General features: G+C 40.3%; 1 protein-coding gene across 4 annotated transcripts in view; it reads left to right on the forward strand.

The window, feature by feature from the left end:
* PTCH1 (patched 1) overlaps positions 1–19802 on the forward strand; it is a 68272-nt gene extending 48470 nt beyond the window's left edge. For all 4 annotated transcript variants that reach the window (XM_075739997.1, XM_075739998.1, XM_075739999.1 and 1 more), the window contains 9 exons: positions 1116–1258; positions 3319–3502; positions 4997–5277; positions 6813–6950; positions 10338–10480; positions 13432–13531; positions 14886–15140; positions 16217–16745; positions 18327–19802. In XM_075739997.1, the coding sequence (XP_075596112.1) occupies positions 1116–1258; positions 3319–3502; positions 4997–5277; positions 6813–6950; positions 10338–10480; positions 13432–13531; positions 14886–15140; positions 16217–16744 (1772 nt within the window). In that variant the 3' untranslated portion in view covers position 16745; positions 18327–19802. The remainder of the gene's footprint in view (positions 1–1115; positions 1259–3318; positions 3503–4996; positions 5278–6812; positions 6951–10337; positions 10481–13431; positions 13532–14885; positions 15141–16216; positions 16746–18326) is intronic.
* Positions 19803–24126: the final 4324 nt, after the last annotated feature.

The raw sequence follows: 24126 nt of genomic DNA on the forward strand, positions 1-24126 counted from the left end.
CCTTGTACTGGGCTGTGGCTTCCTGTACTAAATCTGATCCAAATTTGTGCTGTGAGGTATTCCCTCCCCCTTGAAGGGTGGCAAAGAGGAAAATAACAGTTGAGAGTGAATAGGTGTTGGCTGTGATCTTTACATGTGCTGGCAGCAGATCCCACGACTTGTATTAGCTGCACAAGTTGAACAGATGGAACAAATTGACAAAATCGTGTTCACTCACGCTGTGCTTGAGGAGCAGCTGAGTTGCTGTTTGAAGTTGAAAGTTTGAGTGTGGTTTTTTTTCTCCTTGTAGTGAAATTTCTGGTTATATCATAGAAGCTATTGCCTCAGTGCTCTGCAGTAGCCCAAAACAGTTAATGAGAGTGGTGTGTGTCCTCCTCCATGGCTCGGTGCACTTGGCCAGGGTTTTGGTGACGCAGAAGGGAGTGTGAAGAGTGTTTCCCTTCTAGATAACAGACTAAATTCCTCCTCTGGTTTTAACTCCATGGTAGATGATGAAGTTGGATCAGGGCTTTGTGTTCTGGCATCATTCAAGGCAGGGCAAAACTTCAGCTTTGTTTTGAGGACGGTATGTATGAAAGAGGTGATAAAAGCAAATACGCTTATGGAGGTTTGAGTGGAATTGTGGTTCACAAGGAAAACCACTTTTTGTTCTAGACAGTCTTAACTCTTCTTCTTAGACTTCTCCAAGCAGAGCACTAGACTACTCTCAAAGGCTCTGAGAAGGACGCAGGACCAGAGGGTCCTAATTCTATCCAGGATCTCCTCTTAGCCTTGAGGGAAAGCTGGTTTACACCAGTGCACATTGCATCTGCAGCTTGCTAGCTCAGGTTTGCTGGTCTGCACAACATGGGAAGACTCTTGAGGTTTCTCCCTTGCACTTTCTTGCTCTCCCTGCCTTTGTTTGGGTAAAATACTGGAGATGCAACTGGTTCTTTTACCTTCCCACACTCTGACAGTGAATGAGAAGCCCCAAATTTAGGAGGCAGCAGGTGGATAATTTTCTTCCTGATTCAGCTATGAAGAAGACTCATTATTCTTTTTTCCTATTGAAATTTGTTTCTAAGTGATACTTACCTGATTATTCTGTCTTCCCCTTGCCTCTCTTAACTCTTCAGGACTTCAGGATGCGTTTGACAGCGACTGGGAAACTGGGAAGATCACTTACAACAATTACAAAAATGGATCAGATGATGCTGTTTTGGCTTACAAACTCTTGGTACAAACAGGCAACCGAGCAAAGCCCATTGACATCAGCCAGGTACTGTATCAGAATCCATACTGGTTTATACAGGAATACACAAGTCTACAGGGGTAGAGGGAGATGCAAAGAGCATGTCGTAGTCTCTTTTTTCATCTTGATGAATTGAATACCTGAGTTACACTTTACTGCACAGCCTCATTGACTTTGCCGAAGCTGCTTGTTAGCAGCAGTCTGGCCTGTGTTGCCAGTATTCAAAATCAACACTGGGAATGCCTGCCCTTGATTATTACTGATTGGCATGTGTTTGGTGCTGCTCCTGTGTCAGACACACTCAGTTCCCACTGAAATTGTTGTGAAAAATGCTTTGATGCATACTCCATAGGTAGATGGAGTCTGGTCCTGTGCCAGATAGAAGCAACGTTTGTTAGCCCTAAGTGACATTGTTTCTGATTTGAATTAGATTGCCTTTGAGGGTTGACCTTTGCTCAGCTTTCTGCTGTGGCTTTGTATCTAGCATTTGCAGTTATTTGGTTAGTCCCTACCGATTTATGCAAAACATAACATTTAAAAAAAGGTGTCAATGGATGATAGTGGAAGGGGACTGAAGTCATTACATGCTGTGTCATATTCTTGTACCATTGTCACTAAATACAGCTATACTGTTGTAGAACTAACAATGGCAGTTGAGTTGCCTAAATAAAATATGTCTGATGTTCTTTTGCAAGGTTATCACAGCATATGCCTGCATTTGCTGTAGCCATTGGTAGATGGAAACACATTAGGTTTGACTCCTTACACTAAAATAAAATTCTAAATCTCTAAGAAGAAATTCTGCACTAACCTAACTTCTCTCCTGGAGTCATCATTGACTCGCTGTGCTTTCAGGCAGAAAAATAGTCTTTCTAATGAGCTTCTTGGCAGATCTGCTTATTGTCTTTCTTTTTTCCTGGCATTAAAGGTGACAGATTTACAGAGTACATTGTTCAAAGTTACTGTCGTGTGTAAAACACACTGCTGTATAGCAACATGCAGCATGCTGTCAGGTCTGAATGAAGCTTCAGCTATGAATTAAGCAAAGAAAGGGAGTTGAAGAGAAAACCTTCAGTGAGATTTTGTTTAGCAGAGTGTACCAGGTACTCTGTGGAACAAATGCGATTGGACTGCAGCTGCTGATATAATTTCCTGTGCCTGGGAGGGAGAAAAGTGCGGTGCACCCACAGGGGCTGAGTGCTGTACTGTGCAGTTCCAGAGACAGCTTGAAGACATACAGTTGTTGCATATCCTGTGGACTAATTGAATCCAGATCCTTGGAATCCAGCTTTTTTTTTTTTTTAACTGCTGTCACTGTTGTTTTTCATTTCATTAAAAAGACCTGAAACTGGAGCCAAGCCAGAATTTTAAATAAACAAAACAAAAAACTCTAGTAATACTTTTCACCCACAGAGTCCTCTGTCAGAGCCCTAGCTGTGCAGGATTTGGCTACAAAACCCTAGAAGTGTACCACTGCTGTTTACCCCACAGATGCATTTGCCCACAGTGACCCAAATAACACAGGGCACTCGTCTGCTTTCTTGATGCTGGGCATTTTCTGAATACATAGGTCATAGGAGGCAAGTGTTAGCAAAATTTATACAGATGTTGTTTTATTTTTATAGCTCTCCTCCATTTACTGGGTGGCATTTCCTTCAGTGTTAACAACAGAGGTTAACTGCACACAGACGTGTATAGGGACTCTTGCCAGGTTTTCTTTCCCTTTCTTTAAATAAGTTGCTCCAACTTGGTTGTTTTTCACTCCTGGCTGCAGGCTTTCAGAGTTTGGATTTAATTGGTTCAGTCTATTCTGGAACCGTTTGCTGATTTAGTGGTTATTGTAAATATTATATGAGTACTAATTTATAAATAACCACTCTCTACTGTCACTGTAGTTTTTTAGATTTTTTTGTTGTTGTTGTCAAAATAGTTTACTGATAAGTCACTTCAAGTGAAGATTCATACTCTTTTGCTTTTCCCCTCCTATGTGTATTTTGCATCCCTGGGCCATTTGTTGAAAGTTTTACAGCAAGAGCCCCAAAAGTGAAACCCATTCTGAAAGGCTTCTGATTTTTTCCATTTTGCAGTTGACTAAGCAGCGTCTGGTGGATGCTGATGGAATCATTAACCCAAATGCTTTCTACATCTACCTGACAGCCTGGGTTAGCAATGACCCTGTGGCCTACGCTGCTTCACAAGCCAACATCCGGCCTCACCGCCCAGAGTGGGTCCACGACAAAGCAGACTACATGCCAGAAACAAGGCTGAGAAGTAAGTAGCATTTCATCTTAATGTCTTACAGTTTATATAAGTGCCCCTACTCCTTCCTTCAAGAACCAGTAACTCTGTAGTTGGCTGATGCTGCACAGGGCTCAGAAGCATAAACACGACAATATATTGTGTTATGCTGTAGTCTTAGGAGACCCATGCACCATTGCAAATGTGGCACCACTGCAGGGTTTTATCATGTTGAAAAATGAGTTTTATAACAGTTTAAAGCTCTAAAAACTTAAAGTAAGCATCGCTTTTTAGTGTCACCTCATAGTTCTGTCTGTGAGAGAAACCTGGAAATCGCATGAAATTCCTGCCTATGTCATTCTGAAATTTCATCCCTGAGATTATATCATGTTTATCCTCAATTCTTAATAGCTAAGGGATTTTTATCAAGTTAGCTCATATGTTAAGCCACCAACACTGATACAGTACAAGAGCTATTTAGGTAGAGGAACAGTCCCATTCTGTGCCATTCACTGTTTCCTGAGCAGCAATGCCATTTCTCATCGCTTTGCTTCAGCTTTCAATGTATTGGGAGGATTGCTAGTTGGACACCAGTGGGGAAGTGGAAGAGGACCGGTGTGCTTGGAAATGTGCTTGAGTAACCAACTAGCCGTGCTTCAGTGTATCCAAACCCTAGAGCTTTGTGGCAGTCAGCCAAGTCTTGTCTTAATGAAAATTTATAGTTGAGATTATAATAGGACAAATCATGTTTAGCAAGTCAACTGAATGACCCTGCAGGGTCTGGAACACACAACGGCAGTAACAAAATGCTTGTTGTGGAAGCTTTTTTTTTTCATGTCATACAGTAGACTTGGCATTACGCTCAAAAAGAAGCATGGAGAGTGTTGGTTTGTCAAATTATTAAACGATAAAAAGTTACGTATTTCCTCAGTAAACCATTACTTTTATATTAGGGGTTTTTTTCCCCAGTCATTTGCATCAGTAATGTAATATGGATTTCTGAATCTAACTTTCAGAATATTCAATGGAAATCTTAAAAAGCAACCAGCCTGATCGAGCATAGTTCTTCTCTAATTTTGTGTCAGTGGACCTCAATTAATCTCAGTGAAATGACCTTTGATTTCAAAGGAACTGCACTTGCATAAAAGAAGAGCATTTAGATAAAATGTTTAAGATGATGTGATCTTCTACTTTTTATTGCAGTTAGGGATTTTTGGCCAGGTATTCAGTAAAAACCACTATAGCACTGATGAGGACTAAATACATGTATTGAAATATATCTGTTAAATTATATAGAATAGACTGTGTTCATCCCATTCCACTGCATGATAAGATACAGTAATCTCCTCTACTGCTTCAGCTTTCAATTTATTGGGGAGTTTTTAAAATGTCACTTGTTCCAAAGAAATAAAATTAAAAATCAACACCTTTATGTGTTTTGTTGTGGAGAACAAAATGCTTTGTTAATACTGCTCTGTGTGTATCTTCTTCTTGCCAAACATATTCACACTGCTGTCCTTTTCTTAGTTCCAGCAGCTGCACCCATAGAGTACGCTCAGTTTCCTTTCTACCTCAACGGATTGCGTGAAACTTCTGACTTTGTGGAGGCTATCGAGAAAGTGAGAGCTATCTGTAGTAACTACACCAGCCTGGGGATCGCCAGCTACCCAAATGGTTACCCATTTCTCTTTTGGGAGCAGTACATTGGGCTTCGTCACTGGCTCCTCTTATCCATTAGTGTGGTTTTGGCTTGCACGTTTCTGGTGTGTGCCCTCTTCCTCCTAAACCCCTGGACGGCTGGGATCATTGTAAGTTTATTATAAGGGTCTTTGTTGAAGTCAAATTCCTTTCAGCATAGCTCTTGCTGTAGTCGGGAAGGTTTTGTTTATGTCTGGGCCTCTGGTGGAGTATGTATATTGCATCACTCATTATATATTTATTCAACTTGAGGGGGTAGGGTTCATGCTAAAGGTATAAACCTTAATAACCTTAATCCTTTGGCCACCTTTTTTGCAGCTTTAAAGGTTTCTTAGAAAGGTACATAAACTTTTGCCCTTGCTCAGATGCACACTAACATGAGAAATAAAGACACAGAGGAAAAGTAAGATTTTTATTAAATATTGAAGTTATTTCTAGTTATTTCTTCCTTCTCGCTTTTATCCAACATGGTTATTTTTCAAGGCAGTTGCTTGTGACTAACTTGCCTGTAAATTTTCCTACTAATTTCTGAATGCAGACTTTCTGGAAAAACTGAAATGGTTAGGTTGTACAGTACACACTGTGGAAAGAGTGTAGCTGAGCTTTCGAGGAGAAAGTGTCATAAAATTATAAACTGAAGAGAATACTCCTCCATGCTTTCTGCAAGGCACCATAAGCCTCTCAGTAAACATTCAAGTTAAATTGAATGATGATGTTCCTATGTTTAAATTCCATAAACTATCGTATGGTTTATAAAATGCCAGAAGTAGAAAAGTGTAAAACAGTTACTAGTTTTTGTAACGTACGTTTATACGACAGGTATGTTAAAAGGTAAATGTTTAGTCTAGAATATTTTTCATAGCACTTAATCAAGCAATTTATGTTATTACTCTTGATTCATTAGCTTATAAAATCATTTATTGTAGTGCATACTTTTTTCCCTTGGAAAAGGCATTTATGTTCAGAGTCCACCATTGCTTTTATGTCTATCTTTTTTCCTGCTTGGCTTTAGCAACTTTTAAAGTTGATTCTACAGATTTCCTCCCCTCCCTTTTCCTCCATTTTTTTTACAAGCTAGATGAAAGAAAAATAAAAGCTTTCCCTTAGATTTAAATGTTCGCTTTGTCCATGTCAATCCCTCCAAGTATCTTAAAAGCTCAGAGCCTCTCTGTAACCTGATATTCATCAGGTGATCATGGCATTCACTTTCTTCTGGTCTTTAAACCTACTCAAAAGTCATCCTCACTTATATTTGCAGTTCTACAAAAATAATTCCAACACAGGTAGGTGAAAATTACTTTTTCTTGAAGGATTGCCTGAGGAACAGGTGAAAAAGAGAAAATGCATGTTTTGGGGAGTATCCATGATAGGGAAGAATAAATTGCTTTTCAGGTCACAGATAAATTGTAACCAATGCAAAATTGATGTTTGGTGTGTTAACTGGTTCTTAGGAGTATAATTTAAACAGGCTCCTTAGTGAGTCATTGCCATTGAACACAATGAAACAAGGAAAAGCGGCTTGTCTTAGGGAATATAGGATGGCTTTGAGGAGTACATTTTATGGTCACCATGTTGTTTTGAAATATCTTTCTCTTCATTTGTTTGGAGTATCAGAAGTTACTAACAGCTATTTGAAAACATCTAGGTGGTGGTGCTGGCTCTGATGACTGTGGAGCTGTTTGGCATGATGGGTCTAATTGGAATAAAGCTGAGTGCAGTGCCTGTGGTTATCCTGATTGCTTCTGTTGGCATTGGCGTGGAATTCACTGTTCACGTTGCTTTGGTACGTAAAATCAGTATGCATTTTCAAAATATTTTAAAATAAAATGGTGGCAATGTTAGGGTCACAAATCCTTACTTAGTCTCCTAAGTCAGTGACATGATTCTCAGAAGGAAATTGGTCACAGACAGTTTTGTGTGCCATTCGGTTTGTCTTGATAGAGCGAGGGTATCTTGATGAAGTAGATCCTAACTACTGAGTCAGTCTCCTGGGAGATAAGAGGGGATACATTACCTGTGGTATCTACTTGTCTGAGTGATGCAAATACATAGACAAAACGGATCTGTTAATGCACCTTACTTGAGTCCAGACTCTCCTGGTCCTTGTCTGCAGCCTCACTGTTGTTGCCTCAGTGCTATGTAGCTGTTTGTTCCTCTTGCATGTAGATTCTGTATCTTGTGGAAGAGAAGCCTTTAAAGGAGATTTTCAAAATCAGATGTAGTGTCATTTGATCTCTCTGGACCAGTAAAATTTGAATGTACCTGGATTCATTTTCCGCTTGAAAAATCTGCACCTTCTTTTCAGAACGTATCACCTATTAATAGTGGGCATAAACATGCAGTCTGTAGGCAAATAGTTTTCCAATGTGGTTAGAAGGAGCAGGCAGAGGAAAAAAGTATGTTTTATATAAAGATTTTCAACATTTTCAAGGTTAAGTGTCCAAATCCAGAGTGCACCTACTCACCCAGCTTAGACAACCTGATGTGCAAAAATGTGTAGAAATGACAGTGCGCTTGCAAGGGGGCAGTTTTGGGTGTTCAAGTTAGGCAAAACTCATCTTGATTTATTTGCTGACAAGAAATAAAGGGCTATTTTGCTGTGTTCACATCTGACAATGTCAGCACTGATCTCTCCAACATTTTGCACACTCAGCATAAGTCATTTTTCTGTAAAGCTATTCTAATCAATATTTCAGAATAGTTTAAGAATATAATTGTCTTCACCTATTAGAATTGTACTGTATTAAGAAGTAGGAAAGGATGAATGGTCAATAAAATATAATTTCAGGGAGGAGGTAGTTGTAATCTATTATAATCTCTAGTATATTAGTACTATAGGAATCCAAAAAGAAGTGAAGGGAGGGGGATGGAAAGTGGTGGTGAGATTGGATGGGAATGCAACGGGCCTTTTAGACTCCCAAGGAGTACTGGTAGTCTGCTAAGAGGGTCTGGTGACAGTGAAAAAGAGAGAACTAATGGGGATCTTAGCACACTGGACATGGCCAAATACTGGGAACACGTAGATGATGTACAGACCTGGGTCACATAAAATAGCAGGATGGAAGGAATAATTTTAAGAAAAATCCTAGAGGAAGTAGGGTGAGGTTAAAGAGCAGCAACTAGATCCCTGAAGCAGTGACATCTTTTTTTTCCACTATTACTATGCATAGTCAGGGTTTTGGAGGTAAACCCGTTTGCTAGGACTTGCAGTAGTTTGGAAAGTGTCAGAAACTAATGGTGTACAAGAGGAAGAAAGAAATGACAGGGTTTTAGAATTGAAGATTTAAAACAGGAAAACTGGATTAAAAAAGGTCAAAACATTTCTTTGTTCCTAAATGGCAAGCAACTAATCAATTTACAGAACTTTATATACAGACATATATATATATAAAAGTCACCTGTGGCTGAGGGTAAAATGCCAAGCAAACTGATAATTGCATTTTTTCACATTAGGTCAGGAGTCAAAAACTTTCAAACGTAGGCTTTAAATGAAAGAATGCCTAGTAGACCTTAGATGATAGCAGCAGCACTGACCTTCACAGAACTTCCTCGATATAAACAGTCAAACCAGTGTTGCATAAACAAAAAAGGCAGTGCTGGAACTTTTAATACAGAACTTAATTGAACTTGTGGCTCAGTTCTCTGCTATCACTTGTGAGTTGTGACCTCATTTTTTTAATTGTGCAAGTAAATTCTGAATTGATAGTAGACTCTTGTATTATCCATCCTTTAATTACGCACATATACATACATATACATATGTTTATATAACTTGTTAATATGTTTGTGGATGAGATCCCATAGCTCCCATTCATGTGAGTTGTCTCACTGGCAGCTGCCTTTACCCTGAGGAGGATTCTTTAACCTTTTATGTATATGGAAATGTAATATGTCCTGGATACATTAATTTTCCATAGACCACTTTTAATCCAATACTAAAGATTAGTAAAACATGGTTTGGCTACCTAAGGACGTGAGGGTTGGGAATACCACTCCACAGGTACCCATTTTAGGTCTGCTTGTCCCACCAAATAACTTTTTAATGCATTGATTGATTTTACCTGAAATTTGTCAGAGAATTGAAAACAAGCCACTAGAGAAGAGAGACTTAAATGCTAGGACCAAGAGGAAGATAGCTGCTTGAGCTCACATCTTAATAGGCACTAGAGAATTTGCCAAAAGAGCCCTTATAAATCACAGGAAGAAGATCAACCAGGTTCTTGTCTTCTTAAACCATTAAGTCACCCACAGAGAAGACAAATTCATATGAAACAACAACATTTGAGTGTTCTTGATACAGCTTGTTCACTAAGGAATTGGAGGGAGAGACATTTCACTAGTCATATGGTTGCTCAGGCACTACCTACTTCAGCGCTAATTCTTAGGACAATTTTATATGTATAGGTCCGCTAGCTTTGAAGTAGTAGAAGTTGCAAAAACATTTATTTTGAGTGAAATAGAAACGTTAAAAAAACCCTAACCACACAATATACTGTTACTTCCTACCAGTCCTGTTGAGCATGCTGACAACTTTCCATCAGCTGGATGCTCACTGTGTGTGACATCCAATGGTCAGGAGCCTTGGACCAGTGAGAAGAAATGCACTGTACCAATTGGACATTTCTTTGTAAAGGGACAGAAGGACCCAATGTGCTAATAAACGCTGCTGTGGGTGTCACTGTGTACCCAAACTGAGGCTACCAGTCCTTGGTCTGTGGCAAGCACGTCGGAAAGCCTGCACCAATATTGGCTCTTTTTACAGCAAACTTTCCATGATAGTCATGGAAGCTGTGGCCTCACAAGAGGGAGAGAGGAGTAGCCCTGTAATTTTGACACCTGGAGTGCTTTCACCATGAGATGAATTCTTTGCAGGTGGCAATAAGCAAAGCTGGCAACAAAAGCTTACTGAGGCAAGCAGGCATTGTTTCCAAAATTATTACTGTGGTCTGACTCTCTAATCAGTGCTTACTCTGGTGGAGTAACTTCAGCAGCAGCTACATGGTATGACTGCAGAATCAGGCCTTCTCTTGAAGGTTAGCCAGCTATAGAGATACATTCATAAACTGTAGTTTGAAGTAACTAACTGGTGAAAAACTGGGCGTGCTATGAAAGAGGCTGTTTGGAAGGTTGTATGCATCTGTCTAATGAAATGGATTTCATTGTTTTACAGGCGTTTTTAACTGCCATAGGAGACAGGAACCATAGGGCTGTCCTTGCATTGGAACACATGTTTGCACCAGTGCTGGATGGGGCCGTGTCCACTCTGCTTGGAGTGTTAATGCTTGCAGGATCAGAGTTTGATTTTATTGTCAGGTAAAGCATTTGTGTGTGTCTTGACTTTCTTTTTAAAATAAAAACAAGTATGCTTTTATTTTTTAGTCACTTCAGCGTATCTGTCATTTTATTACTATGCACAGTGTGTCAAGCATGCTTACATCATGGTCCTGCTTTCCCTCTGTTTTATTAACTCCTTGTTACATGCTAGACGCAGTAGTGTTTCCATTGCTAGTATTAAAATCTGTTCCAGGAAAATCTGACACCCAGCGTGAAAAAACACAGAAAAATGTCCCTTTTTAACAAAGTTTGCTAATTCTGGGTTTGAGTCAGTTCAAAGCATTTAGTATTGTCCAGTATTAGCTGAGTTTGACCTTTAACCTTTGGTTTCTCCAGACTTCTTATGTGCACAGCAATTTGTGTGCAAAGGACACGTGAACCTACAAACATGCTGCAACTGTGCTGCAAGTAACTCTCTCTGGGCCTTCTCCTTCTATCGTTACGTGAGGTTTACAGTGATGTATAACAGGGAGAGGAAAAAAAGCCCTGTTTGGGAGCTGGGGAACCATAAGTATGAACACAGAACTTCATATTAAAATTCTGTAAAGCAAAGCCTGAACGCCCTTCTGTTTAGAACTACAGGCAGACTGTTTCTTGTGAATTTAATTAAGAATGTGAATTCAGCAAGTATGAGAGGAAGGCAAGTTTTTCGTTGAGGGGAATTTGAGAAGTGCAGTGAAACAGATCCTATTCTATTCCAAACAACCTGTGGAGCTCTGCAAAATGGCTAATCTTAGAAGTAACACAGGTTCTTTGTGGCAAACTACGGCATGAAAAAAAAATAATCCAAGCCTTAAAATGGAACTGATGCAGAACTGGGCCAAATAAAAATGCTCTGAAAGATGACTTAACTACTTAGGTAGACATAAGCTGGATAGATGACGAGACTTAACTGACATCCATTTGACAAGAACAGCAACAAAATGTCAGAGGCAGGAACTGAGAGAATGGCTGCTAAATCTCATCAAGATTTTCTGTTTATGTATGTAAGAGATTTGAAGGAAGGAGTTAGACCTCATGAAACCTACATGAGGATTATTACTATACAGATATTGTGTGAAGTTGTATTTTTTCCCAAGTCAGCATTTTTTTTTAATTTATTTTATTGGTGTTGAAGAAATAAGGTAGAATTATTTTATTGGGACCTGATCTTGTAAGGTTCGGAACACTTTGATATATAGGTTGCTTACAGATTTAACCTAAATTTACAGGGGTACATTTCATGTGTTACTTTCCTACTTAAGAGATGAGATTTTGGCAAGCATATTTTTGTCTCATAGCAAATGGAAGATTGTTGCAGCCCTTCACACCAAATTTGGGTTGGATGTTCTCTCAGTTTATAAAATGAGCCTTTCAACTTTTCAACTTATGTTATTTTACTTTTTTTGGCCATCAGTTTCTCATTTTCTAGCACAATCTGACTTTAGTTTGCCTTGTTTAAAAAATAAAATAAAATAAACTATGGGAGCCTGAGCATTGTTATAGTGGGTGAAGAAGAGTCCAAACTTCCGGAAAGCAATAGATTAGTCCAACAATGTGGAAGATTAAGTAAATTAACAGACATTGTATACACCAAGTGGTCAGAGCTATAATCCTCCTGTTTATCCTAGCATTAGATGGATGAGATGCAAATGTTTTTAATGCCTGTTGTTGATCTCTGTCCCACTATAAAGTTCTGGTGGTTTATGTTAGTAGAGTAGGTTGGCTTGCTGATTTTTTGCTAATGCAGATGAGAAATTCCCAAATGTTTACAATAGCAGGATACTTGTCGTTTTACAGGAGTCTGATATATTTGATCAGATGTGGAAATAGGGAGGCAGTAAAGTTTGTTGCCAGCTAGACAATGTCATCAGCAGACCCATTAGTAGCAAACTTGCCCTCCGTTCTTCTCCCTTGCCTTCTCCTCCAGGAATTTACCAAGACTGAGTCCTTGAAATCATTAGTTACAATGCAACCTTAAGTTTAGTCTGAGCCCCAGCTGTGCCGAATACCAACTAGCAAGCCTTTCCTTTTACTGACAGGTTTACCTTGGTATTCATGAAGGATCCCAGACCTTAGCCCTCAGTGGTGGGAAAGGACAACCACTTGTGCACTTTCCTCTTCTTCCATAGTCCTTCAGCCTTTATGTTTGAATTGGCTGACGCAAAACAAGAGTATTCAGAGGTGCTAAATTGTTCAACAAAAGATTAGCCTGCAATGCAGCTCTGCCATTGTGGAGTGTTCTTACTCAGTACAATGCTGAAGCTTACTATAGAATGGGCAGCATTTTCTTTGCAGAAGCAGGTTCCTGTGTTGTAAAAAGGTTGCAATTTGAGCTATTTGGTAAAACTGGAACTCACAGAATTCTAGGCGGAAAGTTGTGATTAATGAACAGCAAGGGAAACCCTTACCTGATACACTGGAGATTTAATTAGAGATTCTGCTGTAAGATGCAGAAGCATTTCACAGTGGATTAGCTGCTGGGAGAAGAGGGCTTCTTTTCCTTCTAGGCTAAATTGTTTAAATTCTACACCCTTCACTTCATTTGTTTGCTTCTGCTGGGTTTTCACTAATGGGGGCCCCTTTTCATTGTATTTGTGCTTTCAATCCATTCAGCTATTCACTGCACATTCCATATTTTTGTGTTTGTGTAACACATTCATAAATAACATTACATGCTTCCAGATTCTGGGAAATTAACAAATGTAATTTTTTTCTTTCCTTTATCAACTAACACTTTGGGTTGTGGAGTGTAGCTTCTCTAATTCAAAAGGTAAAAAATCCTATACCTATATATGGAAAGTGATATAATTGTTTAGTAAAATGTTAGTAATATTTTAGATTCATTAGTATATGTATTATTTTAACATATTTAGGAGTAATTTGTAATCCTTATTTCTAACAACATTTGTGGGTATTCTCTCCTCCAAACTCCTTAAACCATACTTCAGGTATTTCTTTGCTGTTTTGGCAATCTTAACCATTCTGGGAGTTCTCAATGGATTGGTGCTGCTTCCTGTTCTTCTTTCACTCTTCGGACCATACCCTGAGGTCAGTAAAATTAATGGTGAACAGAAGAAATAACACTCTTTCTGCACCCCTGACCCCCCCCAGATCACCCCCCTTTTTTAGAAACTCTGTTTTTTAAATTCTCTTGGATTTTTTAGTTTTTAAGTTTCTTGCTCCAGGGTTTGTTTAATCTTCATTAAAGATTTGTAATTTAGTTGATATTCTTCTGCTTAAATTTTTAAAGTTTTTTTTATAAGTATTGTTTCAGAGGCTGCAATCAGCAAACTTCATACAAGTGTAGAATTATTTATGCTTTTAGAAGCGTAATGTGATATGCAAATTAGTCTGTAAAGTAAGAATTTTCCCCAGTAGTTTGCAAAAGACAGTTAGTTTTGTACACATACCTTCTTTCCTACCTCACTGCCTCTGTTGCTTTCCTCAAAATATTTAACTGAGCAGACCACCAGGAAGGCCTGTGTGGACCAACATACACCAGTGGTGGTCCACAGACCACACCTTGATAACCATGACCGGTCTGCCAGAAGGTCCCCCCTGTCCAGTTGCCCCTCTGTGCTATGCTCTTGGCTCAAGCAACGTTTCTGATGGATGGAAAGCTTCACTTAGATGCTGATGACTTTACAGTATAAAGCCCAAGTCCAGCACAAAAAAAAAAAAAAATTCATAGATACCAAATTTGTATTTGGTTGTTGATTATTCATTACCTACTCTATAGTTAGCACAATTACTGTGTTACATAGGGCTATCTTTAACACCTATTAGTAGAATCAGCGTGCTGTGCTTTACATGTCGATATGTATGTGTGTGTACAAGGGTAAAACAGAAGGTATGTATAAAGGACTAGTAATATTTCAGAAGTATTTTAGTATTAGTAAAACAGTTGTGACAATAGTGTATAATTTCTTATGTTCCTAACAGTATACATGACCTGTCCTTTACTCAAGTAGTATATATGTGCATATGTTATTGCCACATATGTTGCTATTATGTGTGCGTCCATGTCTCTTTGCAAATAGACACTGAACCATACTATACATACACATTTGATGTGATTTTACGAAATCACTGCTGATGCATGCTGAAGGAGGAGGGAGGTCCATCTATTATTTTTATATTTGTAAGTGCAAGCGCATACATGCACTTCCTGAGACAATGATACCCAGAAGAATCTGTAATCCTGTTTACATACACAGGTGGAGAACATGTCTCTTTTCCTTTCATTAATTTTTTCAGTTCAGTGTAAATGTTGATCAGAAAACGGGTGCTAAGGTTCTTGTGGCATCAAGGAGTGTATTTGGCAGAAGAACGTTTGCATCAAGCACTAATGATTAAAAGGGTAATAAAAATTAAATGTTACTGAATGCATTGTCATTATTAGGTTTCTCCAGCCAATGGACGAAACAGATTGCCCACACCATCTCCTGAGCCACCCCCCAGCATCGTGAGGTTTGCACTGCCACCTGGGCACATGAATAATGGGTCAGATTCCTCTGATTCGGAGTATAGCTCGCAAACAACAGTGTCTGGCATCAGTGAGGAGCTTCATCAGTATGAGGCCACCCAAGGCCCTGGGGCACCAGTCCATCAAGTAATAGTGGAAGCCACTGAGAATCCTGTCTTTGCGAGATCCACTGTAAGTAGCTTGCATATTGACTGGCAGGGAGGGCAAGAAGAGAGTGTTTGGAGTTTTTTTTATTTAAAGCCATTTATTTTTGTGGAAAGGCCCTTTCATATTTCTGGCTGATGATGCATTGTGACTTTGTGCCAAAACTTATAAGCAGGGAGCAAAGGCTTTCCTTGTCCTCTCCTTTAGAACCAAGTTGGAGGTACCATCATGGTATGAAAGCAGAGGTCTTTGGCATGTGTGATTGCTGTTATGTCATTACCACCAGCCAGAAGAGAGAGCTGTCTGTTTGATGACTGTTCTCAGTGAGAGAATGGGGAGAGATTAAAAGATCAGACCTCTTCCACACAGCTCGTTGTGGATCACCATCTCATATACCTGTCTCTGAGAGCACATTTTGGGGAGAAAGATTGATAGAGTCAGAAGAAAACGGTTTCAGGGTTGTACCAAATCTTGGGTCTGTTGCATCTTGCTACTGGGTTGGCATAACTGTGATTTCAAAGGAAAGTGAAAAAGCTCTGTCTCCTACCCCTGCTGATGTTGCATGCTGAGCTGCAATGCGGATCTGTTTTTGTTCAGCAGAGGCCTAGAAATAGGTACAAGCACAGCCACATTTGAAGTTGGTCACGGTTTATTGACTGATGTGGCCGCTGCGCTTCACGCTTTTTACGGAAATCAGAAAACAGATTCCTACAGTCTATACAAACTACCCTACTAACATCCTGTGTATGTACCCTGCATGGAATAGAGCCTTTTCCAAACGCCTGCAGTTCTGCTTGTTGAATGAGTTAAGATCAAGTGCTTGTCACCCATCCCTTTTAAAAGGTGGACCAGTATGTAGGAAGCTTACAATAATGTTTACAGCTGTCATCTTGTGTTTTTCTGAAGGTATGCTTTCCAGGTTTTAATAACTTCAGACAAAAACTATCTGGAAAAATCAACAATTATCAGACTCCAGAACATTACCTTTGTAGAGTTAGAGCCAGGACAGCATTATTACAATTGTTCTCAGCATGTAATACAAGCTAGCACAGCATTTGTTTGCCTCGCTTTGTCTGAGGCATAACCATGCATCTCTCTTTCAGGTGGTTCAGCCAGAGACAAGGCATCAGTCGAGTCCCAGATTACAGTCGAATCCAGAGTCCGGCACGCAGCAGGCGTGGCGTCAGAGCAGACAACCCAAATGGGAAGTGAGGGAAGGGCTGCGTCCACCTCCTTACCGCCCTCGCAGGGACGCTTTTGAAATTTCTACTGAAGGACATTCAGGACCTAGCAATAGGGATCGCTTGGGCCACAGGGCTCGTTCTCACAACATGAGAAGCCCGGTGTTCGGCGCTGTGGGCGCCGCAGGACCAGCGTACTGCCAGCCTATCACTACTGTGACTGCCTCGGCTTCAGTGACTGTTGCTGTCCACCCTGCAGTGCACAGCCACAGCTCTCGGGGAGGAAGCTTTCCATCCTACGAGGGATACCATGAAGCTGACCATGGGCCTTTTGAGGACCCCCATGTGCCTTTTAATGTGCGGTGTGAAAGAAGAAATTCTAAAGTAGAAGTTATAGAACTGCAAGATGTTGAATGTGAGGAACGGATACCTGGCAACAGCTCACATTAAGGTAGGTCCGTCTTGTGTATTTGCAAGCTTTGCCTGTGTCGGGCAATGATGTGATCGAAAGAGAGGGGAAAGATAAAATTTCCATGAGGTACCTTTCTTTCAAGTAGGTTTACTTACTGGTCCTGGATCATCTTAAATTTGCTGACTGTGTGTATAGTACATTTTGCACTAGAAATCAGGTTGGATAAGGTGGTACTTGCCAACACTGGGAAGTTACAGTAGTTTCAGACATGAACTAATTCCAAGAGCCCTGCAAAGTGGGTAAGTACATCGTACAATCCCAGCTTTTACCAGATGAGGAAAATGAAGCAGAGGTGTGTAGCATCTTCAAAGTTGTGCGACCGCATTTACTGTTGGTAAGTCCTGTCTTCTGATCCGTGAAATCAGGCACATTCTAAAACATCACACAGAATGACGTGTTGTGGTTTTACCCCAGCTGGCACTGCTGAGCGGTGGGGTGTCCGCTGCACTTGGGGGGCGTTCAGAGACCCAACCAGCAAACTCATGCACTGGAGGAGTCCTTGGGCCAATCTCTCCCTTGCCAGGGGCAGCTGCAGTGGCTGTTGCAGATTTGCCTAGGGTAGAGCTGACCTAGCAGGGCATTTCGTGTGTCCCTCTGAAACAGTTGATACACGCACGAACTTGTGAGACTTGATACCTAAATCATTGTCTGTCTTGAGGCTGGCAAGAGAAGGTTACAGGAAACAGTGCTGTTTTGAACAGACAGGATATTTTAGCAGATGTTTGGGGAAGAAAAAAGCTGTTCATTTTCTTGAAGATTTTCCATTAATTTTATATGCAATACTTTGGAGGGGAGAAACCAATTGAGTTTTTACCCTGAAAGCTTTTTGGGGCTTGTGCCTGAAAAACCATTTGTCACTATTTTAACTCTGGTTTTCTCTTCAGGGGGAAAGGGGAGGTGTTAAAATAGTTACTTAGCTGTGGATCCCTGTTTTCTCTCTTTGCTTTTCAGAGCTTTTCAGTGACAGACACTAGTTTGACCGGAACAAGCCATTTTATTTCGGTTGTGGAGCTATTTTACATGCACGCACACATGGGTACATGCACACACACATGTGGAAAGTTTTGATGGAAATTTCTTGATGACTCATTATAAAATGGCCTTCTGATTTGTAAAACATCTCTAAACATCTCAAAGTGCACATAGACATGAATGCCTTTAGCCTCACAGTCTAGAAATATGGCAAGTAATAGTATCCTCAGAATAAGGAAATACTTGGGCTCAGCTTTTTCAAGCTGAACTGCATGTTAATAAGAGATTCTTAACTGTGCACAGTATTCAATGTAGTGTATTTCTCCTTGAAGTGTTCATTGGTTTTAACTGCATTTGTTACAGGTATCTAAAGCTGGGAACTTAGAAATTAAAGCATCTGCCTTTTTTTAGTTGGCATCAATATTTCTTTACCAGGAAATGCATGACTGAGATGAAAGCAGAGACCAGGCTTCCTGATTGCCAACTGTAACCAAAATAATCTTGAAATGAGTTTTGGATTAGCTTGATTTGTTTGTTTCTCTTGAACTTTAACGAATGTTTGTTTTTCTTCTCTCTGTATTTGTAAAGGGTAATAACTGAAGCAAAGAAGAGGCCAAAGATGGAAAACTGTATTTCCAGAACTGCTTGAAGAGAAGAACTGCTTGAAGTTGTAGAAAAGGACATGCTGCATCAGGACAACAGTTCACTGTTACTGTAACCTATTGTATTATTTTGTTAAATATTTCTTTAAGTATTTAAAAGATGTACACATATGTAATATACAAAAGAACAATGTAAAGTAGTATAATCTGGAGTCATTTGCCTCTGGGCAATAGAATGGGGACAATATTGTGTGCGCTTTGTACTTTATGTACATTGATCTCTGTGCCACAACTAAGCTTAATCTAGTTCTAAATTTCAGCATAAGTTGCTGCTGCTTAAATATTGTATAATTTACTTGTATAATTCTATGCAAATATTGCTTATTAATAGGATTTTTTTTTTAAAGGTACATGTCTGTTTAAAATATTTTAAATTTGCGTATCACAACCCTGTGGTAGTATGAAATGTTACTGTTAACTTTCAAACACGCTATGCGTGATAATTTTTAAAATAAGCAGATATGAAGAAAAGCAAGTTAATCTGGGAGGCTTAAATAGATTTAGTTATATGCAGGTTTTGTTTTGCTGTGTGTATCCATGTGTGCATCTGGAACTGTGCATGCTTTTATGTGTATGTTCCTGGTGTACTATAGTTTCTCTTTTACTGTATGGTAACACTTAGTGGGCTTATAAACCCACTGATGCTGATGTGAGTCTGGCTTTCCCTGTTAGTAGGCACTAGTGAAAACTGTGTTGGTGTTTAGCAACATATACAATAGACTGCCATTGTCAAAGGCCCAACTAAAATAGAAGAGAAGACAGGGAGTCAAGGTTTGGGGTTGTGGTTCGGTTTCCCACTCTTAATGACTTGTTTCACATGACTTTGGTCAAGTCACTTAACTGCCCCATGCCTTTGTTTTTCATTCTGTAAAATGGGTATAATTACACTTACCTACCTCCCAGGAACGTTGTGAGGCTTAATTACTGTTCGTGTAGTGCTTTGATTTTTTTTTGTTTGTTTTGTTTTGTTTTGCAAAAGGTGCCAGGTAAGTGCAAACACTATAACCATATTTTTTTCACTTCCAAAGGTGCTGGATATTGAGAGGTGCTGGTGGTTATAGAAATTCAATGAGCATATGCCTTATTTTGATGTTGATACTGTTAACTACGAGTGGCATTAGAAGCTGGATAATTGAGTTAAGCTCAGCTGTGTCCTTACCACATTGAAAGCAGTATCTTTGGTCACCTTACTTTCATGGCAGGAAGGAAGTTAATAGTAAATGATAAAAATCAAATGGAAGGATAAAAAAAAAAAATAATCTATTTTCACTTTTTAAATATAAATGGCTTTCTGATGGGTCCAGGACTGTAACGACACATAAGGCCTGGGGTGTTCTTTTCTCTATTGTTTGTGTTTTCCCATGCTGCATTGGCACTTTTAATTAAAACAGCTAAACTGGGATCTCTTTGCGAAACTAATTTAGCTTTTTGTATTATTATGTTTAAACTAAAGGGGATTGCTGCAGGTGAAGGGTCTGAAAAAAACACTACAATCTGTGTTCATTTGGAAACAAACCCTAAGAATGGAGAACCTTAATTTAAAATGATAGAACAAAAGTTTTCATTCTGTCTTCCTCTTTCTTCATCTTTTTTCTGCCTTTCTCCCAGCTGTTTTTTAGAGCAGGTAGATGTTCAGTTGTGTATTCAGAGCCAAACAAACGCAACCAATATTCAGTTTCTAAACACAGCAGTGGTGGGGCATTAAGTACGATGCCTGAACAGCAGCGGCCAGTTCTTTGACGGGAAAGTGTTTTTCTCCAGTGGCTTCAGGGAGTCTATCTTTGCCCACAGACCTTGCCAGCATAACGAATGGGGATAATTAGAATGCACAAATTTCCATGCCTTTTTTTTTTGCTCACTTGAAAACACTTTGATATGAGGCACTTGTTTACAAATCTCCAATGTGAACGCTCGAAGAGCAGGTGGCGAGAGCCTGGTGTCATTCCCATGATACATAAGCTACTGTTTCAATGCACACTAAGGGTTAATGTCGCAACTGCCTACTGGTCCAGTTCACTGTCTAACGTGAAAACTTTTAATGACAAAAAGACGAGGGGCCCCACTTTAGCACTGGCAGCATAGTGACCTCAGATCATACAAACTCTGCGACAAAACTGTATGATACTAATTGGAAGCTACCTTCAACCGCCGAGCCTGCGCGCTCCCGTGTCAGAGGTCGGCCAGGGCTCCCACTGACACCGCTGCCCTGCAGGCTGCCAGCTCCCTCCCCTTCCTCGGGAGGGAAGGGGGCCGGGGGGAGCCGCGGTGTCTCCCACCTGCCCTGCCCGAGTCCCTCCTGTGTGCTTGTGTGTGGGTGAGCTCTCTGCTGCTTCGTGCACAACATAGGCCTTCTTCTCCGATAGTCACATTGGCAAGGGGAGAACTCAGAGGCTGGCAACATTTGTTTTGGTTTGGTTTTGGGTTCTTTTTTTAACTTTTTTAATCATGGGTGATATTTATATTTTTGTATCATAAGAATGTTTTCTTACAGTATTTGTCATGCCAGTTTATAACAAACAAGATGCAGGGATTTTATTTCTATTGGAAACACTATTACAGCTATGTTTTTACTGTTTAATGGGTTTTTTATTTGTATAGAGTGCTTACTAATGTTAAATAGGAAAGAGTATATAACATTTACATTAAGAACTCGGCGTAGCTTTTAGCATAAGGAGTTAAAAGGAAAAAAAAAAATATTCAAACTGGGTCTCATTGCCTGCCTGTTTTGGTAGGAGTGGGTTTGTGTCATTTCAGTTACAAAGATAAAATTATGCCATATAATTTATTTATATGAAAATTTATTTTTGTAGTGTACATAGTAGTCATCAAGTCTTTTGACAGAAGTATATTTTTAAAGAGTTTATATGTAATGATGATACCATTATGTTTTGGAACACTGCTGAGATAATGATTACAGTGCACACTTTTCCTTGTAAACCCCCTGGCAGAAAAGAAAGTGTTTAACAGTGTTAAGAGAGAAAGAGAGCGTGTATATTCATACAATTCTGAACTGTGTTTTAGTTACCATTTGTGATCTAGTGTGGTCCTCATTTTAAACTTTGAATGGAAATTGTACAAACTCTCTAAATATTAATGTTCAAACACTGATAGAAATTCTAACATGAATAAAAAATATTATAACTTACTGGTTATGGATTTGGTTGTTTGTAGAATGCTTCTTTACGTACTACTGGTTGGCTGCGCAGGTACGACCATGCAGTTGTTCTGATTTGGAGCATGAATTTCAGATGATTCAGTATTCGGGATGTTTGGGGGATTCAGATTTGCTCATTCTGGAGCAGGAACCAGTTCTAAAATCCTGTATAAATTGTAACATACTGGTGCTTGTCTGTTCATTCTGTTACCCTTGTCACATCTCGGGCAATGCGTTTAGGACCGGATATACCGTTCATTCTCACTCTGAACGAAGCATTTTTGTGTAGACTTTGAACCCTTGGGTGAAGCAGTTTATGCACAGGTTATTTCTGCTTAGAAGCAGGAGGAAAGTCTTTGTCTTTTTTTTTTTTTTTCTGTCTAGCTCTGGTTGCTCCCTAAATCAGATTAGAGAAATAGTCTATTTTTCCCACTTTGTGGAACAAAAAAGAAACGTGGAGTTCTGAAAACTACAGCGCTCCGTAAGAAGGGACACTTGACAAAACTCCTCCAGGAGGTGCGCTAGCAACGGCAAGCCGGGGTGCAGGTGTCCCTGCCCTGCGCGAGCGCTGCTTGGGGAGGAGGAGAGGCTACTGCCGCCGGCACTGTGAAGGTTGGAAGCGGCCAACGCCTGTCTGAAGTCACCTGCATCATAAACCTCAGTCTGGTTTGTCGTGTGCAGACATACTCTGGTGAGCATCCACCACAGTGCTGCAGAGCCAGCAGTCCTTTCCTTTTTCCTGTTGCCCTGAGGTGACTTTTTTTTTTTTTCATAAGTCTTCTAATTCTCTCAAAAAGCCCAAACATGTCTTGGGATAATTTATAATTCAGCCTCTACTTCTCATGGTCAGAAGAAATACAAATACAATGTTTTGTTTTATATTTTCTAGAAGTTTAACCAGAAAAGAGAAAAATACAGTTAAAGAACTTGAACTGCAAAACTGCTACACATGTTTTTTTGCTACTCAAAATACTCTCCTTCATATCCTCAGGTTGCAGACCTGGCATTAGTGGGTTACAGCCCCTGAGAACAGCGGCCACTTCTAAACTCTTTCAGTGTTAGCTCAACTCGCTGACTTTGCCTTTTGTGTCCCAGCCATGGATGGGAGCAGCTCCATGCACGGACTGGAAACCATACGAAGACAGCAATACATTCTGACAGAACACAGGATTTTTCTTTAAAAGTTCCATTTTGCATCAATGACAGCTATTTACTGTACATTACTTGTCATGTCTAGATTTCTCATAAATTGCTCTTCTTGCTGTCAGTCTTACTAACCCCAGGTAAGACCTTAATCAGATTTTTTGTCAGAGATTGGCCATATTTATTCAGGACTTAAGTAAACATGCGGCCAAATTTTTGTTGGCGTAATGCATGTGTTTAACAGCTTCAGGAATGCTGCATGCTGCTAAACTGCAGCAGCACTGATGTATGAACAGGTGTTTCATTTTTGTTAACTTTCACTCCCAATGAGCATCTGAGATACCGACTGTTTATATCTGAAAACCACTGTTGCCAAATTTTAATTACTTTTAATGGCTGCTGCAAGTAATGAGAACAATTACTTCTTCCCTACTCCATTTAATCATTCCTGTCCTTTTTGTTGCAGACATGTTGAACCTTACTGCTAGAACAGGATGCATGCCAGGAAACTGCACTACCCAGCCTGAGTGGCTTAAAAAAATACATGCCCAGTTTAACTTTACATGGTTAATTGCCACTAATTAAACACAAAAATTAAGCAGTACTGCTGCTTTGATGACAGAAGTTCAACACACATCCTGGCATATTTGGTACTGTAGGCACCATTCTGCCTCTGTGTAAGCAGAGGAAATCTCTACCCGATTTTTGGTTGTCTGCAGTGGCATCCAGGCCACTTACCCCCTGCAATAGCTTTTCTCAGGAGCGTTTCCACCCTCATTTTAACAGCCGTAACTGCACATGTCAGTAGTGTTTCTGCAGCCACAGCAGCTGTACTTGCTTGCCGCTGATGCAGGGTAAGGCTGCACTGGGAGAAAATTGTATCTCCCTGCGCTAGTGAACGTGCTGCAGCTCTGCTTGCCCAAAGAAGCACCAAACACAAGGCAGCGTGCATTTTAATTTGTTTCGGTAATCAGAGCATCCTGCAAGGCTCTTCTCCAGGCTTAACTCCAGCTGCCAGTTAGGAGTTGCTGGATCTTTGAGTCAACTGATTTGAATTAAGGCCTCACGTTCACCCAGAGGAGAGAGACTTTTGCGCAACGGAGCACAAAACCCCGTGGCTCTTTTGTCTGGTCTTTCCATCCCTTGAGCTCGGACCTTTGCAGCAGGGCTGGCGTTGCGGGTCCCCAGCTGCCCGCAGACACCACAGCCTGGTGAAACCTGGTGGGGAGCCAAGCTGTAAGCCCCAGCAGCCGGGAAGGGGGAGGGTTGGAAGCTGGAGGTTGGAAACCGCTTCCCGGGCAAGGGAGGGCTCTGCCTGGGCTGAAGAGGAAAGGCTGGGAAGCGGGGGCCAGGCCTCATTCACGGGTGAGCAAATTAGGTGGGCTTCCCCATCTGTTGAGGGAGAAAGACCACTGAAGTGTTTGAAAAG

Source organism: Balearica regulorum, chromosome Z (genome assembly GCF_011004875.1).
Source record: "Balearica regulorum gibbericeps isolate bBalReg1 chromosome Z, bBalReg1.pri, whole genome shotgun sequence".
In the NCBI taxonomy this organism is placed as follows: domain Eukaryota; kingdom Metazoa; phylum Chordata; class Aves; order Gruiformes; family Gruidae; genus Balearica; species Balearica regulorum.